This window comes from Cebus imitator, unplaced genomic scaffold (genome assembly GCF_001604975.1).
Source record: "Cebus imitator isolate Cc_AM_T3 unplaced genomic scaffold, Cebus_imitator-1.0 Scaffold850, whole genome shotgun sequence".
Classification (NCBI taxonomy): Eukaryota; Metazoa; Chordata; class Mammalia; order Primates; family Cebidae; genus Cebus; species Cebus imitator.
Genome location: NW_016108165.1, coordinates 205,046 through 229,421, shown reverse-complemented (window position 1 = coordinate 229,421; position 24,376 = coordinate 205,046). Strand labels below are relative to the sequence as shown.

The 24,376-nt window shown below is 40.0% G+C and overlaps 1 protein-coding gene across 3 annotated transcripts in view; it reads right to left on the bottom strand.

The window, feature by feature from the left end:
* Positions 1-24,376, bottom strand: part of GAB3 (GRB2 associated binding protein 3) — an 80,154-nt gene that overhangs the window by 23,697 nt on the left and 32,081 nt on the right. The window contains exons 2-8 of one of the 3 annotated variants that reach the window (XM_017520549.2): positions 23,096-23,399; positions 20,406-20,622; positions 19,458-19,930; positions 3,976-4,031; positions 3,270-3,489; positions 2,208-2,289; positions 1,003-1,105 (exon numbers count right to left, since the gene is read on the bottom strand). In XM_017520549.2, the coding sequence (XP_017376038.1) occupies positions 1,003-1,105; positions 2,208-2,289; positions 3,270-3,489; positions 3,976-4,031; positions 19,458-19,930; positions 20,406-20,622; positions 23,096-23,399 (1,455 nt within the window). Of the gene's footprint in view, positions 1-1,002; positions 1,106-2,207; positions 2,290-3,269; positions 3,490-3,975; positions 4,032-19,457; positions 19,931-20,405; positions 20,626-23,095; positions 23,400-24,376 lie in introns of all 3 variants that reach the window. The other 2 variants (XM_017520550.2, XM_017520548.2) reach the window with 2 other exon arrangements.

Sequence of the window (24,376 nt, the reverse complement as noted above, 5' to 3'; positions counted from 1 at the left end):
TTTCCATCTGCATCAGGTTAAGCGCACTTACAGCACAATTTTAATAAAATAAGAAGGGAAAATGAAGCATTTAATTATTGCTTAACTGGAGATTACTCTTTTTAGATTTTCAGTTGCTGATTATCCTTGCATATAGGAAGGCAGAATTGTCTTCTCAAGAGTATATTGTCACAGAGCCTTGAACATTGTCCTTCTAAGATCTTTTTTCAAAATTTCATGGTTCAAACAGAAGCTCTCTGTTGAGTTCCCTACATTTGTAAATTGCAGAACAGGCACTGTCGTGGCTGAAGTGTCTGCTAATTGCCAGAGGTGCTAAAAGTCCCTCTCCATCTTCAGAAGCCCATGTTATCAATAGCATCCAAGATGAAGAGAACAGAAGAAACAACAGGCTAGAAGGGAGACAATAGGACTCTTTAACCAAATGGTTAACCAAAGGATAGAGATGTTAAGTCTCTATCCACTCAAGTCTATAGAAAAACCCTATAATAGGAGTCTTCCAGAGGCTGATATACTCACAGCCCAGGGCACTGTATCTTCCCCAATGGGACTCTAAGTGATTCATCCCTGAGGAAGGTTCAGAAGCAGTCAGGACAGGGCCACCAGGTGTTCTGGTGGAAGGGAACTTGCAATATGTTGAGTTTTTACAATTTAAACTCTGTACATCAAGGGAAATACAAACCTGTTGGGGTCAAACAGGGCATCACGGCCTTGGTGAAAAGAATTGCTGGCATTTCCATTTTCAAATTAAGCAAGGCTCAGCCCTAGGTTCTCTTGAAATACTGCAATCTCAAAATGGTATGAGGAATTGAATGTTGCAGGAAAGAAAGCCAGCTTCAAATTGATTTGTTCCAAGTCTAGAAAAGCTTGTGGCCTGGTTTTACGATCAAACGATTGTTTTAAGGTTGCATAGAGCTTACTGGAGGATGTGTTTCCTTTATAATTACCTCATAAGGATGTAGATTGGGGTGAAGAATAAGAAAAGTGTGAAAAATATAAGATTACCATTTCAATGTAGCTTTCTTCCTCTTCTCTGGAAACAGGATTAGCAAAAAATCTTGCAGAATTAATACCATTTCTTTCTGGAGAGAGAAAGCTGGTTCGACTGCTAAGAATAAAAATATAGATGAGGTCAAAGCAATGTCTTACAGCTGCTCTGAAAGCCAGCCAGGAACTAACGTGGCCCCCATGGGGTTTCGGCCCTCCCCTTCCAGACACAACTTCTTTCCGGCCAAAGCAATTCCTGAAGAAGCAGAAACTGCCCAACAGTTTCTGCCCCACTCTGGGGCAAATGGCTCCCAATTCACAAAGGCTGCTTTTTTTCCCAGCCTGTCTATGTGACACAGCTCAGGAGCTTTCTAAACAGATGAAGGCATCATATCATTTAGCGAAAAATCACTCCTTTGGGGCCTTCTTGTTTCTATTCAACGTAAGGAAAAGTGAGGAAGTATGGCCATTCCTCTGACAGGACAAGAAGACTGCTCATCAACTTCTATCCTTCTCCTGTGTCAGAAGTATGGACTGAGTCACTGTCTTGGCTGGAAATACAGCTCATTACAGAATTCTGCTTTACAATGCAATTGTGTTTTGTAGCATTTAGAGTGAACCGAGAAACTCCTGAGCCAAGCTCAGGAGTAAAAATGCAACTTCTAAAAGGTGAGGTGAAAGGGTGCAATTACATTTTGAAGTCTGTCTACCCAGCCCATGAATCTGGGAACTCCCTCGTCCTACCCCATTCACAAAGCTGGGCTTGGGCCGTAGCCGATTCCACTGAGACCGGGGAACACAATTCTCTCTCCCCAGGAAATCTGAATTGGGATTGAAAAAGAGCCCATCTTTGGTACTAGAATTGTAGCACGTAAACAAGTTCAGGAGGTATGGTACAGCTATCTTTGACCATGAGGATTGTGCAACAGAGAAAAGAATACTGCAAAGACAAAGGAATGCACAGATGTGAAGAGTGAAGCAGATGTGAGCAGATTCCTTGGGTTCCCAACAGCACACTAGTTCCTGATTCCATAATCCTGGGAGACCCAGTCATATTCCTTCCTTTGTGATCTATAAAACATCTCTTGCTCTCAATAATAAGCCTTACCCTTCCTTTGGCTTAAACTAGATCAAGTGGGCTTCAACTGCATTTAATCAGAGGCCTACCACACACCAGGGGTGTTTGGGCTGGATGAGGCTCTTTTGAGCAATCAGAGTCTTACCAAGGCACAGTGCGGGTCCTGGTAAGAGATGCATGTTCCCGGATGGTGGAGAGATTTCTCAGGTCCAAGGGAGGTGGCCGTGCTACAAGACAGTGTGCAACATCCAGGAGGTCAAGGCTAGAATTTAAAGGCTGTGAAACTACTACATTTCACTTTTCTAGTACAGCAAATCACATTTACTAACAGGCAGCACTGATGATGAGTGTGAATTTTACTGTCCTCTTTCCTGCCTCACTGGGAGTAAAGACAAATGCTGAGCAAATGGCCACATTACCTGCTGTAGGTAACAATGTAGCAATGCATTATTAAGTCTCTGTATATCATGCATGCTTCTAGCTGTCAAGGGCACAGGATGAACAAAGCAGATGAAAGTCTCTGATCTTGTGGAATTGCAACACCTATCTCACACTTGATGTGTCTGAAGTGGAAATGTTATCTTTCTTATCACAGGAAGAGATGATCACCCAGGTCCTAGTCTTCCACACCTACAATCCATTGTGCACCTGATGATCCTTCTGTCTAGAACATTCTTCCCCATTTCTTTGCCTCCAGACCAGATCAGGCCCCACACCACGGGCTCTCAAGTTCTTGTACTTACCTTTTACAGCACTCCCCCAGTTTGTGATGATACATTCATCTATGATTGATCTGGGCCTAGACCATGCTCCAGGAGTACAGGGGCACATCTGTTTGTTCACTGCAGTAGCCTTGGTATCTGCGCTGACCCTTATTCCACCTCAGTGGTCCATCTTCCTGAGTTAGTCCTGACCTAGGTATCCACCTTTGCATGGACCTTTGTTAGGGATGCAGCCAAAGAGCCCTCTGGAATGAGTTGGTTTTGTCAGCTGTATTTGCAGGGCCACAGTGCCTGTACATACCCCAACTCCTATTATCATGACAATCTGGGGCAGGAAGATGTCCCACCCCTTCCTATTCCATCCCAGCCACTTCGTTCCTGACCTGATACTTTCCAACCCTCAGGGGTGGTTTCTCTAGGTCTTCCTTTCCAGAAACTTTTTCTATGCAACCACCAGAACCTTGCTCCCCTGGTCAAGTGCTTACATTTCCTCTGAGGCTTGAGATCTCTATTCACTGGGGGAGGTTCCAGGTCTGCAGGTAGCTCAGGCAGTGGGCTTGAGATGCTTCCTGAGCTCATTGGAATGTAGTCATCAGGGCTGCAGTGGGTTCCAAGACCACAGGCAACGGCCTGGGGGCTCATCGGCATATAGCTGTCTTCGGTACTGGTTGAAGCTGTGGGGTACGTTGGGGAGAACCTGCATGGCTGCAAAAGAATAGATACAGATTGGGAACCACAGACCAGTCATAGAAACTGCTATCAGAGGACGGCCAAGGTTGCACATATGGTTTCAGTTCCAAATTATCCAAGTATAACTCTGAACTTCCTCAGGAAAGTCAGACAAGCCTCTAGCTCAAGTTCTGCCTCTGGACTTACCATTTTAGTATAGGCGATAACTCTTCAAGATCTGACACTGGAAGACAGAAGGTTATGAATTTATGCAAATGCTTTAAGTATAAAGTGATGCCTTAAGTAGCTATACCAAATTGAGCAGGTGTCTGAACCATTAGAACCAACAAGGCTCTTATGGAACACCAAGTCCCATAGTTCTCAAATGAGTTCAAGTCTTCAGGGAAGACTAGAAGAGTCCTCAGGGACTCAGAGTGCTGAATCTTAAAGATTTCAAGGGAATATATACACATCAGGCTATTTTAGTAAAATCGATGCTTAAAGGAACCTGCGTGAACTTACCAAATTTAAACTAAGCCGCTTGTCTCGGTGTCTTAAGGATTGGCCTTCTACATCAGCTGCAAGAAATAAGCCAAGGTGGTGAGAAATGCAGGACAACATCAACTGAAACTAGAGTCCAAGTCCCTATGTATGCTAAGGACCTGTGCTCAGCTCGAGAGAGGCAGAGAAGCATAACACATATACACAATGCTTGCTATTGGAGTCTAGCTGGGCAGTCAGAACACATTTCCCCAACAGATGAAAAATCAGACCGGAATTTGAAGAAGTTTGTAGCTGATGGCTTGAGCTCTCTCTGTGAATTAGGAGAAAACGTAGCAAGTAATTAACAGATGCTTGTTTAATTTATTACATAAATCTTCTAAACTGAAGGCAGAGCTGGAGGTTTGAGGAGAGGAGAGAAGGTTTGAGATATTCTTTGTAATGAGGAAGAGAACAGGGTGAACGGAGAAATGATTGCCTTGTGGAGCAGCATTAAGGGCCCAATTGAGGTCTGTGACCATGAATTAGTGACTGGGATTTTCTACAGAAAAACTACTAGAAAGAACAGTTGGCTGTGATAAAGGGTATGATACAAAAATTTAGAATAATTGTTGAAGTTGAAGAGGAGATGTTCAGAAGGCAGAAAGACACCTGGGCCTAGATGCAAATGAGATATAATTTGGGGGAATTTAGCAGCTTGGAGATGACAGTCAAAACCATAAGAGTAGATGAAACTAGGTTGCAAGTGTTGAGAAAAGGACAAAACTATAGAGAATCCTAAGATTCAAAGAAATAAGAGGTAAGTCAGTGAAGTATCTTGAGAAAGAGCAACCATGGATTAATGAGGAAACTTGGGGGACATGCTACTTCATAGAAAGAGCAACTACTCCATAGGTAGAGAAAGAAAGAAAGAAAGAAAGGAAAGAAAGAAAGAAAGAAAGAAAAAGAAAGAAAGATAGAAACTGAGATTGTGCCACAGTACTCCAGTCTGGTGACAGAGTGAGACTCCATCCACTCCATCTCAAACAAACAAACAAACAAACAAACAAAAATAAAAATTAAGCTGGGCACGGTGGCTCACACCTGGAATCCCAGCACTCTGGGAGACTGAGGTGGGTGGATCACGAGGTCAGGAGTTCGAGACCAGCCTGAGCAACATAATGAAACCCCATCTCAACTAAAAATACAAAAAATTAGCCGGATGTGTTGGTGTGCACCTGTAATCCCAGCTACTCAGGAGGCTGAGGCAGGAGAATTGCATTAACCCGGGAGGCAGAGGTTGCAGTGAGCCGAGATTGCACCATTGCACTCCAGCCTGGGCAACAGTGTGAAAAGTCAGGCAGCCTCTAAGAAATAAACTTAAAATCTGACATCATCTTAAAATGCAAGGACAACTCCCAGTTCAGAAAAATGTGACAGAGACAGATGGAATTAAGCATATATATTATATATACATATATGTGTATGTATATATGGATATATCTATGCTTACATGTTTGTAAAGATGTATAAGTACTGGTTAAAAACTACTCTGAAGTCAGACTGTCTAGTTTTAAATCCCTACACCACCATATATTAGCCGTGTGACACTAGAAAAGTTACTTACCATCTCTGTGTCTCAGTTTCCTAATTTGTAAAATGAAGCCAATAATAGAACCTATTTCATAGGACTTCTGGAAAGGCTAGATGTGTTGGTGCATGTAAAGGACTTAGAACACTGCCTAGAACACAGAAAGTACATAATAACGCTTAGAAATTATAATGGAATAATTTCTCATTGTGAGACTTGCATGTGTGAGCATAGCCCCTAACTCCCTTTCCACTATGAGACTCTTTTGAAGTCACCAAAGAATATAAACATAGAGAAAACCCTGAATCAAAGGCATAGGTGTAACCCATGTGCCAGATACATTAAAGATTTATGACGGATAGAATGCAGATGGGATTAGAGTAAAGGAAAGCCCTTTTTCTCTTACATGGCAGCGTTTGTCGCAAGCTTCCTGAAGTGCCTTGGGCCTTACAGGAACACAGGCAGACAGTACCCCCCATTGCCTGGGGTGGTTGTAGCTGTGGAGTGAGGCTCCTCTGCCTTTGGAAAGGGAAGGGAAAAGTGGGAAGAACTGTGTCCTGTGGTTAGAGTGCCAGTTAAGCCTCAGTACAATAAAACACTAAGTGACTTCTAAGGTTTCTGAAGCTCCTGGACAGCATCTCTGGACCCACTCAGAGACTGGGGGATTTAGCTACCCTGAAGAAAAGGACACAGGCCTGGCTATCTTTGCCACCTGCTGCTTGTAGAGCCTTCAGGGCCTTGATCAAACACAAGCAGAAGCCAGGGAGTGGTTACAGCAAGCCTTGGGTGAGACCCAGTGCTGTGCTGGCTTCAGATCTGACACAGCACAATCCTAGGACCGGTGGCCACAGGGGTGCTTGTGTCACTCCACCCCCAGATGGCTCAGAACAGAGAGAAAGAGATACTGTTTGTTTGGGAGAAAGTAAGGGAAGCCTCCACCTGGTAATCAAGACCATCAAGGCAGTATGTCTACAAGCCTGCAAGAACCACAGGATTACTGGGCCTGTGGTTCCCCACTAAAGCAGATACAGCTGAGATGACAACAGCCAGTTTCTTTTGAATATCTACAAAGCCTTCCCAAGAAGGACAGGTACAAACAAGCCCAGATAGTGAAAACTACAATAAATACCAAACTCTTCAATGTCCAGACATCAAGGAACATCTACTAGGATCAACACCACCCAGGAAAACATGACCTTACCCAATAAACTAAATAAGGCACCAGGGATCAATCCTGGAGCAAAAGAGATATGTGCCCTTTCAGTCAGAGAATTCAAAATAGCTGTACTGAGGAAATTCAAAGAAATTCAAGATAACACAGAGAGGGGATTCAGAATTCTACAAGATAAATTTAACACAGAGATGGAAATAATTACAAGGAATCAAGCAGAAATTCTGGAGCTGAAAAATGCCACTGGCCTACAGAATACATCAATGTCTCTTAATAACAGAATTGATCAAGCAGAAAAAAGAATTAGTGAGCTTGAAGAGAGGCTATTTGAAATACACAGAGTAGGCAAAAGAAAAAAGAATAAAGAAGAATGAAGCACACCTACAAGATCTAGAAGTAGCCTCAAAAGGGTAAATAATCTAAGAGTTACTGGCCTTAAAGAGGAGGTAGAGAAAGAGCAACATTCAAGTATAAGAAGGTTATAGAACACAAATCGGGTTTAACCTAAATAAGACTATCTCAAGGCATTTAATAATCAAACTCCGAAAGGTCAAGGATCAAGAAAGGATCCGAAAAGCAGCAAGAGAAAAGAAACAAATAACATACAATGGGGCTCCAATACATATGGCAGCAGACTTTTTAGTGAAAACCTTACAAGCCAGTAGATAGTGGCATGACATATTTAAAGTGTTGAAGGGAAAAATTTTTACCCTAGAATAGTATATCCCACAAAAAATATCCTTCAAACATGAAGGAGAAATAAAGACTTTCCCAGACAAATAAAAACTGAAGGATTCCATCAACACCAAATCTGTCCTTCAAGAAATGCTAAAAGGAGTCCTCCAATCAGAAAGAAAAGAATGTTACAGAGCAATAAGTAATCATCTAGAGGTACAAAACTCACTGGTAATAGTAAGTAAACCAAAAAATGCAGAATATTGTAACACTGTAACTGTGCTATGTGAACTACTCTTATCCTAAGTGGAAGCATTAAACAATGAATCTATCAAAAATAATAACTACAACAACTTTTCAAGACATAAACAGTACAATAAGATGTAAATAGAAAAAACAAAAAATTGAACACCAAGGGTACAAAGTTAAAGCATAGAGTGTATGTTAGGTTCATTTCACTTGTTTGTTTATGCAAGCAGTATTAAGTTGTTGCCAGGTTAAAATAATGGATTATAAGGTAGTATTTGCAAGCCTTGTGATAGCTTCAAACCAAAAAACATATAATGTATACACAGAAAGTAAAAAGCAAGAAACTAGGTCATATCACCAGAGAAAATCACATTCACTAAAGGAAGACAAGAAGTAAAGAAATAAAGAAGAGAACACCACAAAACAACCAGAAAACAAATAACAAAATGGCAAGAGTAAATCCTTACTTAATAACATTGAATGTAAATGAACTTAACTCTTAAATCAAAAGATATAGAGTGGCCTTTTTCATCCAAAGGATGAAAAAAACAAAACCATTGATCTGTTACTTATAAGAAACACACTTCACCTATAAAGACACACCATGCCTATGGAAAACAAAAAAGAGCAGGAGTCACTATACTTGTATTAGACAAAATAGATTTCAAGACAAAAACTAAAGAAGAGACAAAGAAGGTCACTATATAATGATAAAGGGTTCAATTTAGCAAGAGGATATAACAATTTTAAATATGTATGCCATGAGTGCTGGCACATCCAGATATATAAAGCAAATAATATTATAACTAAAGAGAGAAACAAACCACAATACAATAAGAGCTGGAGACTAACATCCCACTTTTAGCATTGGACAGATCTTCCTGACAGAAAATTAACAAAGAAACATTGGGCTTAACCTACACTAGACCAAATGGATCTAATAGATATTTACAGAACATTTCATCCAAGAGCTGCAGAGTACACATTCTTTTCCGCATCACAAGGATCATTCTCAAGGATAGACCATATGTTAGGTCACAAAACATGCCTTAAAACATTCAAAAATTGAAATAATACCCAGCATCTTCTCTGAAAACAGTGGAATAAAATTAGAAATCAATAACAAGAGGGATTTTGGAAACTATGGAAATTTTAAAATATGCTCCTGAATGACCAGTGAGTCAATGAAAAAATTAAGAAGGAAATTGAAAAATATTATTGAAACAAATGATAATGGAAACACAACATACCAAAACCTATGGGATGCAGCAAAAGCAGTATTAAGAAGGAAATTTGTAGCGCTAAGGGCCTACATAAAAAAAAGAGGAAAAATTTCAAATGAACAATCTAACCACGCATTTTAAAGAACTAGAAATAGAAATTCCATTTGACCCAGCAATCCCATTACTGGGTATATATCCAAAGGATTACAAATCGTTCTACTATAAGGACACGTGCACATGAATGTTCATTGCAGCACTGTTTACAATAGCAAAGACCTGGAACCAACCCAAATGCCCATCGACGATCGACTGGATAGGGAAAATGTGGCACATATACACCATGGAATATTATGCAGCCATCAAAAACGATGAGTTTGGGTCCTTTGTAGGGACATGGATGAACCTGGAAACCATCATTCTCAGCAAACTGACAGAAGAGCAGAAGATCAAACACCGCATGTTCTCACTGATAGGTGGGTGTTGAACAATGAGAACACATGGACACAGGGAGGGGAGCACGACACACTGGGGTCAGTTGGGGGGAAATAGGGGAGGGACGGTGGGGGGTGGGAAGCTGGGGAGAGATAGCAAGGGGAGAAATGCCAGATGTAGGTGATGGGGAGGAAGGCAGCAAATCACACTGCCACGTGTGTTCCTATGCAACAATTTTGCATGTTCTTCACATGTACCCCAAAACCTAAAATGCAATAAAATAAATAAATGGGGGGAAAAAAAAAGAACTAGAAAAGCAAGAGCAAACCAAACCCAAAATTACTAGAAGAAAAGAAACAATAAAGAGCAGAAACAAATAAACTGAAACAAAGAAAACAGTACAAAGTTTCAATGTAACAAAAAGTTGTTTTTTTGAAAAAGTTAAACAAAATTGACAAACCATTAGCTAGACTAACAAAAAAGAAAATGCAAATGAATAAAATCAGAAATGAAAAAGAAACATTATAACTGATACTTCAGAAATTCAAAGGATCATTAGTGGCTACTATGAACAACTATATAACAATAAGTTTGAAAATCTAGAGGAAATGGGTAAATTACTAGACACATGTAACCTACAAGATTGCACCCTGAAGAAATTCAGAACCAAAATAGACCAATAACAAGAAATGAGATCAAAACTATAATAAAAAGTCTTCCAGCAAACAAAAGTTCGGGACCTAATGGCTTCCCTGCCGAATTCTACCTAATATTTAAAGAAATAATACCAAACCTACTCAAACTATTCTGAAAAACAGAGGAGGAGGGAATACTTCCAAACTTATTCTAAGAGACCAGTATTACCCTGCTACTCAAACCAGACAAAGACACATCAATAAAACAAAAACAAAAATAAAAAACAAACAAAATAAAAAACAAAACAAAAAACTACAGGCCAATGTCTCTGATAAATAATAAAGCAAAAATCCTCAACAAAATACTAGGAAACCTAATTTAACTATATATTAGAAAGAACATTCATCATAATCAAGTGGGATTTATGCCTAGGATGCAAGGATGGTTCAACATACACGAGTCAATCAATGTAATACATCATATCAAAAGAATGAAGGAAAAAAACCATATGACTATTTCAATGAATGCTAAAAAAACATTTGAAAAAATTCAACATCTCTTCATGATAAAAACCCTAAAAAACTGGGTATAGAAGAAACATACCTCAACATATTAAAAGCCACATATGACAGACCTATAGCTAGTATCATACTGGATGGGCCAAAAGAGAAAGCCTTTTCTCTAAGATCAGAATCACAATAAGGATGCCCACTGTCACCGCTGTTATTCAACATACTACTGGAAATTCTAGCTAGAGCCATCAGACAAAAGAAGGATATAAAGGGCATCCAAATTAGAAAGGAAGAAGTCAAATTACCCTTATTTGCAGATGGTATGATCTTATATTGGGAAAAACCTAAAGAATACACAAGAAAACTATTAGAACGTACACACAAATTCAGTAAAGTTGCAGGCCACAAAATCAACAGAAAAGTCAGTAGCATTTCTACATGCCAACAATGAACAATCTGAAAAAGAAATTAAAAAGTAATCCCATTTACAATAGCCACACATAAAATTAAATACCTAGGAATTAACTTAACCAAAGAAGTGAAAGACCTCTATAATGAAAACTATGAGACACTGTTGAAGGAAATTGAAGAGGGAAAAAAAAGGGAAAGAAAAGAAAAATATTCCATGTTCATGCATTGGAAGAATCAACATTATTAAAGTGTCCATACTACCCAAACAATCTACAGATTCAATGCAATTCCTATCAAAATACCTATTATAGTCTTCAAAGAAATAGAAAAAAATTCTAAAATTTGTATGGAACCACAAAAGACCTAGAATAGCCAAAGTGCAAAAGGAACAAAACTGGAAGAATCACATTACCTGACTTCAAATATATACTACAGAGCTGTAGTAACCAAACAGCATGGTACTGGAATTAAAAATAGACACATAGACCAATGGAACAGAATAGAGAACCCAGAGACAAATCCTCACACCTACAGTGAACTAATTTTTGACAAAGGTGCCAAGAACACACACTGGGGAAAAGACAGGCACATAAATAAATGGTGCTGGGAAAACTGGATATCCATATGCAGAAGAATGAAATTCAGACCTCTGAGATCTCTCACCATATACAAAAATCAAATTAAAATGGATTAAACACTTAAATCTAAGACAATCGAACTATAAAACTACTACAAGAAAACATTAGGGAAAATCTCTAAGACATTGGCCTGGGTGAAAAATTCTTCAGCAATACACCAAAAGTACAAACAACCAAAGCAAAAATGGACAAATGGGATGACATGCACTTAAAAAACTTCTGCACAACAAACAATACAATCAACAAAGTGAAGCGACAACCGACAGAACAGGAGAAATTATTTGCAAACTACCCATCTGACAAGGGATTAATAACCAGAGTGTTTAAGAAGCTCAAACAACTCTATAGGAAAAAAAATCCAATAATCTGATTAAAAGATGGACCAAAGATTTGAATACACATTTCTCAAAAGAAGACAACTGACAGGCATATGAAAAGGTGCTCAATGTTATTGATCATCAGAAAAATACAAATAAAAACTGCTTCATAAGAGACATACATTCAAGCCAACAAGCATACAAAAAAGCTCATCACTGATCATTACAGAAATGTAAATCAAAACCACAATAACATGCTATCCCACACCAGTCAGAATAGCTATCTTATAAAATTGTACTTTAAGTTCTGGGGTACATGTGCAGATCTTGCAGGCTTGTTGCATAGGTACACACATGCCATGGTGGTTTGCTGTCTCCATTCCCCCCACCACCTACATCAGGCATTTCTCCCAGTGTTATCCCTCTCCAACCTCCCCACCCACCGCTGTCCCTCTCCTAGCCCCCCACCCCCCAAAATACCCCAATGTGTGAAGTTCCCCTCCCTGTGTCCATGTGTTCTCATTGTTCAACACCCACCTATGAGTGAGAATATGCAGTGTTTGATTTTCTGATCTTGTGTCAGTTTGCTGAGAATGATGGTTTCCAGGTTCATCCATGTCCCTGCAAAGGATAGGAACTCCTTGTTTTTTATGGCTGCATAGGATTCCATGGTGTATATGTGCCACATTTTCCCTGTCCAGTCTATCATCGATGGGCATTTGGGTTGGTTCCAGGTCTTTGCTATTGTAAACAGTGCCGCAATGAACACACATGTGCATGTGTCTTTATAATAGAACGATTTATAATCCTTTGGGCATATACCCAGTAACAGGATTGCTGGGTCAAATTGTATTTTTATTTTTAGATCCTTGAGGAATTGCCATACTGTCTTCCACAATGGTTGAACTAATTTTCACTCCCACCAACAGTGTAAAAGTGTTCCAATTTCTCCACATCCTCTCCAGCATCTGTTGTCTCCAGATTTTTTAATGATCAAGAATAGCTATTATTAAAAAGTCAAAAAATAACAGACACTGGTGAGGTTGCAGAGAAAATGGAATGCTTATAAACTGTTGTTGGAAATGTAAATTAGTTCAACGATTATGGAAAACAGTGTGGTGATTCTTCAAAGACCCAAAAATAGAAATACCATTCAACCCAGCAATCCCATCCCTGGGTATATACTCAAAGGAATATAAATCATTCTAATGTAAAGATGCCTATGTTCATTTCAGCACTATTCACAATAGCAAAGACATGGAGTCAACCTAAATGCCCATCAATGACAGAGTGGATATAAGAAAATGTCCATACCAGTATAATCTTCTTAAAATACAGCTAGGAAAAGATAATCAGCCTCAAGGTTATTAACAGTGAGGGGGCTCAGATGAATGGCATTCAGCCAGAATAAATTGGTAGATTGCAAGAAGAGATGGAAGAATTAAAACGTAATCAGGAACTTTTACAAAGCCAGCTGACTGAAAAGGACTCTATGATTGAAAATTTGAAATCTTCCCAAACATCTGAAACAAATGAACAGTCTTTAGGAATAGCTTCAGCTAGAGATTCTGAACAAGTTGCAGAATTAAAACAGGAACTGGAAACTTTAAAGTCTCAGTTAAACTCACAATCTGTGGAGATCACCAAACTCCAGACAGAAAAGCAGGAACTGTTACAGAAAACAGAAGCATTTGCAAAATTAGTTGAGGTACAAGGAGAGAATGAGACTGTAATAGCCACCAAAACTACTGATATAGAAGGAAGACTGTCAGCATTATTACAAGAGACTAAAGAGTTGAAGAATGAAATTTAAGCTCTGTCTGAGGAAAGAACTGCAATTAAAGAGCAGCTGGATTCATCTAAAAAACAGGATGATCTCCTTGGTGCTCTTGGCTAATCAAGATCAGAAACTACTTTCATTGCAGAACAAACTCAAGGATCTTGGTCATCTGGTTGAGGCAGAGGATGAACTTGAATCCAGAGACCAAGAGGATGAGGATGATGAAAGTGAAGATCCTGGCAAGGACCTCGATCATATCTAGCTTTAAAATCTCTAGGAACAATAGAGAATATATTGTAACTTTGAAGATGGAATTTAAACTTTGGTTTACCTCCACAGAAAATAAAGATTTAGAAACCAAGTGGAAAACATTCACTATTGACATATTTTTGTAATGTTGCTACCCATGTTGAAAACCTTAAAACTAAATTTATGTAGAACACACATATTTTATTTAAATCCATCTGAACTGTCCCAAAATATAATTTGCAAAGAGCTTCAAACACCAAAAATATACAATTTTAAGGCATGTGGTGGCAATACTATTTGCCTTAGTTCATTGGTTGTTTACTTTTCAAAATTTGTGACTTTTAAGTACTAACACATTTGATTGAATGTGTTGAATCGGAATTATTATTTCTAAATTCAGCATTTGAGTTCTTAGCTGATTATTTTATTTTAAAGAAATTAGAATGGCTGCATTCTGTACCTCAGAGAAGAAGCCGAAGGATGCTGATACACAGTGATGTGGAAGGCATTTCTAAGAAACTTTTGCAACAGTGTATTAATGTAATTGGTTTTCTTTTTGTTTTAAGCTAAATATCTAAAACAAATTTCAAATTAACAGTTCATAAAACTCAGATTTATTATTATTGTTTATCATAAAACATACTATGTTCCCAGTTTTAAAAAGACCCAAACTAGAATTTATATAATTTATTGGCATTTTTGCTGAATAGGTTTATGTCAGATAATAGATATTAAAAAAGCAAATGAAGCAATGTGTCAAAATTTGATGTTTCATAATAAAAATGGATACATTCACTTAAAAAAAGAAAAAGAAAATGTGGTCCATATACACCATGGAATACCATGCAGCTACAAAAAATAAAGAGATCATGTCCTTTGCAGGAACATATACAGAGCTGGAGGCCATTATCCTTAGCAAACTAACACAATAAAAGAAAACTCAATACCATATGTTCTCACTTATAAGTCGGAGCTAAATTATGAGAACACATGGACACAGAGAGGGGAGCAACAGACACTGGGGTCTATTGGAGGGCAGAGGATGGGAGGAGGGAAAGGATCAGAAAAAATAACTAATGGATACTAGGCTTATTACCTGGATGATGGAATAGTCAACAAACCCCTATGACACAAGTTTATCTATTTAATAAACCTACACATGTACCCCTGAACTTAAAAGTAAAAATTAAAAAAATTTTAAAAACTACAATGAGATTATTATCTCACCCCAGTTAATATGGCTTATATCTAAAAGACAGGCAATAACAAATGCTTGTGAGGATGTAGAAAAAAGGGAACCTTTGTACACTGTTGGTGTGAATGTAAATTAATACAACCACTATGGAGAAGAGTATGGAGGTTCATCAGAAAGCTAAAAATTGAGCTACATATGATCCAGCAATCCCACTGCTGGGTATGCCCCAAAGAAAGGAAATCAGTGTATCAAACAGATACACTACACTCCCATGTTTACTTCAGCACTGTTCACAACGGCCAAGATTTGGAAGCAACCAAAGTGCCCATTGACAGATAAATGGATAAAGAACATGTGGTACATATATATGCTGGAGTACTCTTCAGCCATGAAAAAGAATGAGATGTTGTCATTTGCAACAACATAGATTGAACTGGAGGTCATTAAGGAGGTTAACTGGAGGTTAAGTGAGAGAAGCCAGGCACAGAAAGACAAATGTCACATGTCCTCACTTATTTATGGAATCTAAACATCGAAACAATTGAACTTACGGGCATACAGAGTGGAAGAATGGTTGCCAGAGGCTAGGAAGGGTAGCCGGGGTTGGGGGCTGTGGGAGAGGGGAGGATGGTTAATAGATACACAAATTCATTAGAAAGAATAAGACCTGTTTGATCACACAACAGGGTGACTATAGTCAATAATAACTTAATTGTACATTTTAAAATAACTAAAAGAGTGTAATTGGATTGTTTGCAACACGAAGGATAAATGCTTGAGGGGATGGAAAACCCATTCTCCATGATGTGATTATTTTACATTGTATGCCTACATCAAAACATCTTATGTATCCCATAAATATATACACCTACTATGTACTCACAAAAATTAAAAAGAAAAAAGAAACTATAAAAGCAAGAGCAAACCAAACTGAAAAATAGTGTAAGGAAATGAGTAATAAAGATCACAGCAGAACTACAGAAAAAGTTGGTTCTTCAGAAAGATAAACAAAATCAATAAACCACTAGACTAAGTGGTTTACTCACTTAGTCAATAACCGCTAGACTAAGAAACAACAAAGAATGCCCAGATAAATAAAATCAGAACTGAAAAAGGAGACATTACGATAAATGCCAAAGAAATACAAAGTGTCATTAGAGATTGTTTTGAGCAGTTATACACTAATAAATTTGAAAACTTAGAGGAAAAGGATAAATTCCTGGACATGTAAAACCTGCCAAGATTGAATCAGAAAGAACTAGAAAACCTGAACAAACCAATAATGAGTAATGAGATTGAATCATTTAAAAAAAAAAAAAGGTCTCCCAAAAAAGAAAAGCCCAGAAACTTGATGGTTTTGCTGCTGAATTCTACCAAACATTTGAAGAAGAGGTAACACCAATGCTTCTCAAACTATCCCCCCAAAAAATGAAGAGGAGGGAATCCTGCCTAACTCATTCTACAAGCCCAGCATCACCCTGATACCAAAACCAGACAAGGACACAAGAAAAACAAAGAAAACTACAGGCCAATGACTCTGATGAACATAGATGTAAAATCCCCAACAAAACACTAGGTTTAATATCTAGGTTATGAAATAATATGTACAACAAATCCTGTGACATGACTTTACCTAGGTAACAAACTTACACATGTATCCCAAACCCAAAATAAAAGTTTTAAAAATAAAAAAAATAAAAAAGACTAGCAACCTGAATCAAACAATACATCATAAAGATAATTCACTATGATCAAGTGGGATTAATCTCAGGGATGCAAGAATGAGATACATCACATCAACAGAATCAAGGACAAAAACCATATGATCATCTCAGAAGATGCATTTTTAATGGAGAACTTAAACAAATTTACAAGAAAAAAACAACCCCATCAAACAGTGGGCAAAGGTGTTGGGAAAACTGGCTAGGCATGTGCAGAAAGCTGAAACTGGACCCCTTACTTACACATTATACAAAAATTATCTCCAGTTGGATTAAAGATTTAAACATAAGACCTAACACCATAAAAACCCTAGAAGAAAACCTAGGCAATACCATTCAGGACATAGGCACAGGCAAAGACTCCATGACTAAAATACCAAAAGCAATGGCAACAAAAGCCAAAATAGACAAATGAGGCCTAATTAAACTTAACAGCTTCTGCACAGCAAAAGAAACAATCATTACAGTGAACCAGCAACCAACAGAATGGGCAAAAAAATTTTTTGCAAGATACCTATCTGACAAAGGGCTAATATTCAGAATCTACAAAGAACTAAAACAAATATACAAGAGAAAAACAACCCCAGCAAAAAGTGGGCAAATGATATGAACAGACACTTTTCAAAAGAAGACATTTATGCAGCCAACAAACATGAAAAAATGCTCATCATCACTGGTCATTAGAGAAATGCAAATCAAAACCACATTGAGATAACATCTCACGCCAGTTAGAATGGCGATCATTAAAAAATCTGGAGACAACAGATGCTGGAGAGGATGTGGAGAAAAAGGAACACTCTTTTTTGTTTGTTTGTTTAAGATTTCTTTTTTTTAATTGCATTTTAGGTTTTGGGGTACATGTGAAGGACATGCAAGATTGTTGCATAGGTACACACGTGGCAGTGTGATTTTCTGCCTTCCTCCCCATCACCTATATCTGGCATCTCTCCCTATGCCCTCCCCCGCCAACTCCCCACCCCTCACTGTCCCTCCCCATTTCCCTCCAACAGAACCCAGTGTGTAGTGCTCCCCTCCCTGTGTCCATGTATTCCCATTGTTCAATACCCGCCTATGAGTGAGAACATGCGGTGTTTGATTTTCTGCTCCTGTGTCAGTTTGCTGAGAATGATGGTTTCCAGGTTCATCCATGTCCCTGCAAAGGACACGAACTCATCGTTTTTTGATGGCTGCATAGTATTCCATGGTGTATATGTGCCACATTTTCCCTGTCCAGTCTATCATCAATGGGCATTTGGGTTGGTTCCAGGTCTTTGCTATTGTAAACAGTGCTGCAACGAACATTCGTGTGCATGTGTCCTTATAGGAGAACGATTTATAATCCTTTGGATATATACCCAGTAATGGGATTGCTGGGTCAAATGGAATTTCTATTTCTAGGTCCTGGAGGAATCGCCACACTGTCATCCACAATGGTTGAACTAATTTACACTCCCACCAACAGTGTAAAAGGAAATAGGAACACTCTTACACAGTCGGTGGGAGTGTAACTTAGTTCAACCATTTTGGAAGACAGTGTGATGATTCCTAAAGGATCTAGAAATAGAAATTCCATTTGACCCAGCAATCCCATTACTGGGTATATATCCAAAGGATTATAAATTGTTCTATTATAAAGACACATGTACGCATATGTTCATTGCAGCACTGTTTACAATTGTAGACTTGGAACCAACCAAAATGCCCATTGATGATAGACTGGACAAAGACAATGTGGCACTTATACACCATGGAATATTATGCAGCCATAAAAAGGATGAGCTCCTGTCCTTTGCAGGGACATGGTTGAATGTGGAAACCATCATTCTCAGCAAACTGACACAGGAACAGAAAACCAAACACCGAATGTTGTCACTCATAAGTGGGTGTTGAACAATGAGAACACATGGACACAGGGAGGGGAACATCACACAGTGGGGTCTGTTGGGGGGTGGGGGGTTAGGGGAGGGATAACAGGAGGTGGGGAGATTGGGGAGGGATATCATTAGGAGAAATGCCTGATGTAGGTGATGGGGGGATGGAGGGAGCAAATCACCATAGCATGTGTATGCCTATGTAACAATCCTGCAAGATCTGCACATGTACCCCAGAAGTTAAAGTAAAATTAAAAAAAAGAAAAGAAAGGGCAAAAGAGGGCTGTGGAGGGCCCTTTGTAAGCCAGTTAGAATTTGGAAAGAACAAGTTTAGTGGGTTGATGAATGAGGCTGATGGGATTGCTGATGGTCTGTAGTCTCAGGGCTCTCTATGTATGTGAGAGAGGCAAAGTAGGGAATGGGACTGAGCTGAGATAAAAGACGTCAACTTTTGTACCCACTGGATCCTTGAGTGACTCCAAAAAACACTAGGAGCTCAGACTGAGGTGGCAAGCCCATCACAAGGGACCAGCGTTCCAACCTATTGCAGCATCTATGGGGATCTAAATGTCTCTCCTGGTGGCCAGGCTCAAAGGAGGGATGGGGGGGATCCAGGAACAGAAGACTGCTGCTTTCAGGTTGTATGTTTCCACTAAGGATCCAGCCCCATTAGAAGCTCAGGCCAGCTTGAGCTAGGGACAAGCACATATGTACACAAGTACACACTACTGATGTGGCTTTTTACCAGGCTGCCTACATCAGGGTAATTCTAACCCAGCCCCATCCATGGACACAAAGAGTGAGGAGGAGCCAGGGTTTTCTTGATGCCTGAATCTTAGGACTCAACACTTACCTTTCCAGGTTCTCATGTTGTCTAGACCAGAGAGAGAGATTCTTCTTGGAACTAGAGTGCATTCTGGCTTCTTGCTGCCGCTGTGTGCACTCCACTCCTCTTGGCGCCGCTCAGAGAGATGGCTTGGCTTCGGTGGGCGGGGAGGTGGAGTGTTGGACATGATGTCTACTTCTTTTTCTCCACAGGGTAAAGAACCTTGATTTTTATCTACCTGAATGGTGGAACTTAAGGAATTTCCCAGCAATGGTGAAGAAGACAAGTGGTCCCTGGGTGGCCCATTGATTTCTCTACTCCAGATCAGGGCAGCCTGAGGCCTTGAGGAAGGTACCTCCTGAGCTCCATTGCCATGGCATGATGGGTGGACCAAATGACTGGAGGGGAGCGGTGGCAGGCAGTCAACAAAAACGTCATCAAATGAAGCCTGTTCCAATGAGCGGTCTGAGTTTGACCAGCTGTCACATCTGGTAGGTAGACTGGGGAAGAAAAGCATGTAAGTTGGACTAAAATGCAGCCATCCACCTACCACAAAACCAATGCTGGGATCATTCCCATCCCCCCAGGACCACCTTGCTTGCTACTTGCATAGCCACATTCTCTTCACAACACCCAGTTACACCAACCCCTTGGTGTGGCAAAAGAAAAATGGTTTGTTGATTTTTTCATCCTCTAAGCATCAGATACACACGAAAATGCAAGGTTAGAAATGAAAACCACAATGCGGACACGCATGACTCATTCTGTTTAGTGTACTACATGCTTCATCTTTCACAGTGGTTCACAGCAGTCTGTCCCTGCCTTGACATTGGCAGGAAGAGAGGTGAGAGCAGACACACCCACTAGAAAATGCTACTGCTAAATGGACTAATTTGGTGAAGCAAACTGAACAAATGTCAGCTACAGACTCTGCAAGAGGAGGCAGTGTGACTCTGCTAGAGGCCCAGCTCATACCTGGTATGGTGCAGTCTTCCAGTCTCACAGTTGGACAAAACCAGATAATCAGGAAGGAAGAGAAGCTCTGACTCACTTCTGGTTTCCTCAGTGGCTACAGCATTAATGTTTGGGTCATCTCTTGGCAAGGAGGAGCTGGCAGCATGGGCGGTATGAAGGGAGCTGGCAGAGGATGGCTGCAGGGAGGAGGACGTGTAAGAGAGGCTCTCCATGGAATCTGCTGGAGAAATCATTTCCCAGGTTAATGTTTAAGAATGGCTATAACATGCACTCAAAATTTCTCAAACAGCATCAAAGAAGCCAAACAGAAGATGCAAATCACAGCTGGTGTTTGTACTGATGGAGGAGACCATTTCCCCAGCTATAAACAATGTCTGGGAAACAAGGCCAATGTTTCAAGAGCAAAGTGTTGAATCAATTAAGAGTAAAAAACGCAGCATTCTTGGCTTAAAAATCTGTAGTTAGTCTACACACAGCTTCTTTATGGCCCTCAGCAGCAGCTCTGCAACATTGTTTATTCACTCAACAAACATACATATATACATACATATATATATACACACACGTATTTATGCATAACAAGTACATGCATATAGTTACATATGTACTTGTGCATATATGTATGTATATATATACATGTTTGTATATGTCTGTGTCTATATAGAATACCTATTATATCTACCATGTGCCTAGAATGCCACTAACCCTGACAGTACAGCCAAGACAAAGACCCTGCCCTTATTGAAGTTTAGATTGTAGCAGAGAAGATTAATCACTGTTATAAGTAAAGGGAAGGAAAGAAACACGGTTCTGTGGTGGCTGGAAAGGCCCATATTTCTCAAGGAGCATAGCACATAACATTCTCTCCATCACCTGAGAACGTGGCCCTGAAGATGAATCTGAATCAGGAACCAATGAGAACTCCAGATCAGAAACAGCCAATGAAAAGCCTACTTTTATTTACCCATTGAACCAAGTTAATAGTCCAGGTATTCCTGAGTCAGGGTGACTGAGAACTGCGTGTGTTCAAATCCAGGCTCCACTACACAGCTATTCCTACATGGCCTGCCTTCTCCAAGTTTCCTTTTCTATAAAGTGGAGATAATACCCACACATAGGCCATAGAACTGCGTGGGGATGAGATGAATTAATATAGAAAAGCATTTCAGCAGAGCTCCTGGCTGCTGGAGACAGAACGAAACACTCTGTGAAAAGCCACAAGAAAGGCCTTCGGGTAATTCTCAGATGAAGACACTCTGCCCTTACATGGTTCTAAAACCTGAAGGGGCTAAAGAGAATGGAAAGGGTCATAGGAGACTTTTGTGGCTTCCTCCAGCTTCACACCAGGGCAAGGGTCTTCAGTTTTGGTCTGGTGCCTTACTAATTCCTGTTGCTCTTGGGTGATTGGGAAACATATTATTTACATACGTTTTAGGATAACTCCTGGATAAGGAAAGAAACAGAGGAGACATATAACATACTATATGATGATATACCTAGTTAGGGCTGAAAGTAGGGAATAGGCTGGTAAAGAGCCAACTTCTCCAGGTCAGGGAGGCTCTGCATAATGTCAGACTAGCCAGAACCAACTTACTGTGACTTTCCAAGTAAGCTTTGTCCGTTGTACCAAGGATAAAGAACTTGTCATTACTTCATTTCCTATTATTTGAGTGCTCTCAATGCTCAGCAATGTTACTGGATAGCCTCACTTAATATGCTTCCCTGGTTCACGAAAAGAAAAGGAATGTGTTCTCAGGAAGCACACTCTCCTGTGCCTGTCCTGGAGGGAGCTACAAGTCTGACTCTCCATTGCCACCTAGCGTTAGAATGTGGATATTTCACTGGCAGATGGTGAAAACCATACAGCAACCCTTAAAATGTTGAAGCAACTACAGACCACAGGATTTAGGGACAAAGCTTTGTCTACTAGACTAATAGGGTAAAAGAAACCAGATTCAAAATCTCAAACGAGGAATAGGACATGTTTCAATAATGTCAGGGGCCCAACAACAAAATCCATAAAGGGAAGTGAATTGTAACCCTAGGTTACAATATACTTGGAAAATTACATAGGAATTGTTGTGTGGTGGTGGAGGTGGCAGAGAGAGAGAGACAGTCGGGGGTACTCTTCATGGATCAATTGCTCCCACTGCCCAGAAATGGACCAGAGCAAACTTACAACTAATTTATTCTGCAGAGAACTTGAGACATTTGGAGGCATCAGGAAATTTTTCTTGCCTACAATAAGTAGCCAAGTTCTCTCTTTCCACTATTTAGTGATGAACAACCCAATAGGCACCAGAAATGCTGGAGTTCAACAATTTTTTGAAATATGGCAATATTTGATATTTCTAGAAGATCATGGGTGTCAGCATTATGGGAAGACATCCTCACCCACATCTGACTTTCACCGTGGCTGAATAAGAGCAAAGACACGAGGGGTTTTAAAGCCATTAAAGCAACCTGCAATGCTCAGTGTGTGTATGGACGCTGACTTCCCACATTTGGACCAGATAAAAGAGGGCAATTTCCAGTACTGTATTTGGTTGGAACAGTTCTGATATAAATTAGCCTGCCAAAACACCCTCACGTAGGCAAGCGTGGCATCTTGAACTGGTTTTCTGCAGTAGCCCTCCAACTGCTATCCTGGGATACCCCTTAGCACACGGGAGCCCCAACTCCACTCTTACCTGCACCATCCTCCAGATGGCCAAGGTTGCAGACCTGACTGATGCTGTGTACCCACACCTGCATTTCTTGCTCAGTTTTGGCCACCAGGTAGAATGTACGGTAAGTAGTCTTGACAATGAACACGAAATTATTCTGAAATTCCTTCCGAACAAAGTTGGGGCCCACATGCTTCCACACTGCACACTCGCTGAGGTCTATCACCCGGATGGGCTTGCTGGAGTGCTTGTTCCTGTAGTACTCCAAGACATCGGGGTTGCCGCTCATGCGGCCTCGCCGGAGGACAAACCAGCGCTTGCGCCAGGCCTGCAGAAAGGCAATTCAATACGGAGTTACTGGACCAATTGCTCTTGCTTCTCTGGCTCTGCCAAGAACCCATGTCATGACAAGGACAGCAGGAAGGAAGCAAAAGCAAATCAGCCATTCTAATGATGAAACGCTTTGTATTACAGTACTAGTCCCCATCTTCAAGTATGCTTTATTGGATGATTTTAAGGACGGGTCAGGATTGGGGAGTCTAGTAATGGGATTCACATCCACAGTATGAAGAACCAGAATTATACAATCGTTGCAATTGATGCAGCGGAGGAATGTAGTACAAATTTAATATATGCTAAGGCTTTAAAAGAATCTTAGCGATAAAGAACTAGAAGGAAGCTTTCTTACTATTATGTATCTCAGTTTAAGAGCCAACAGCATACATTAAAATCAGGTGTAAGTCGTGAGTGCTCACCACTGCCCTAGTAGCTTCTAACATTGTTATTTGAGCTCTACACAATTGGCCAAGAAGAAAAATCATATACATTGGAGAGGAGGAGAGAGGATTGCAAGTATCTGAAGATGTCTTCCATAAAACGCTCAATAATGATGAAAACATTAATAGAATTCTCAGCGAATTAGCTAGCCTGGCTAGTTACACTTCCTATGTAAGAGACCCTGGTCTAAGTGCTTTAGTGTAATCCATGTAATCTCTAAACCTATACTATGAGAGGGGTAACTATTACTATCTCTATCTTATGTCTGAGAAAATTGACATTCAGAGAGATTAAGTAATGTGCCCAAGGTCACATAGCTAAACAGCTGTAGGAATGCATTTGAACTCAGGTTGGGGTGGAAGGATTGGTAATGAATGTGAAGTTTAAAAAAAAAGGCGGTGGCTCAAGCCTGTAATCTCAGCACTTTGGGAGGCCGAGGCAGGTGGATCACGAGGTCAAGAGATCGAGACCATCCTGGTCAACATGGTGAAACCCCGTCTCTACTAAAAATACAAAACATTAGCTGGG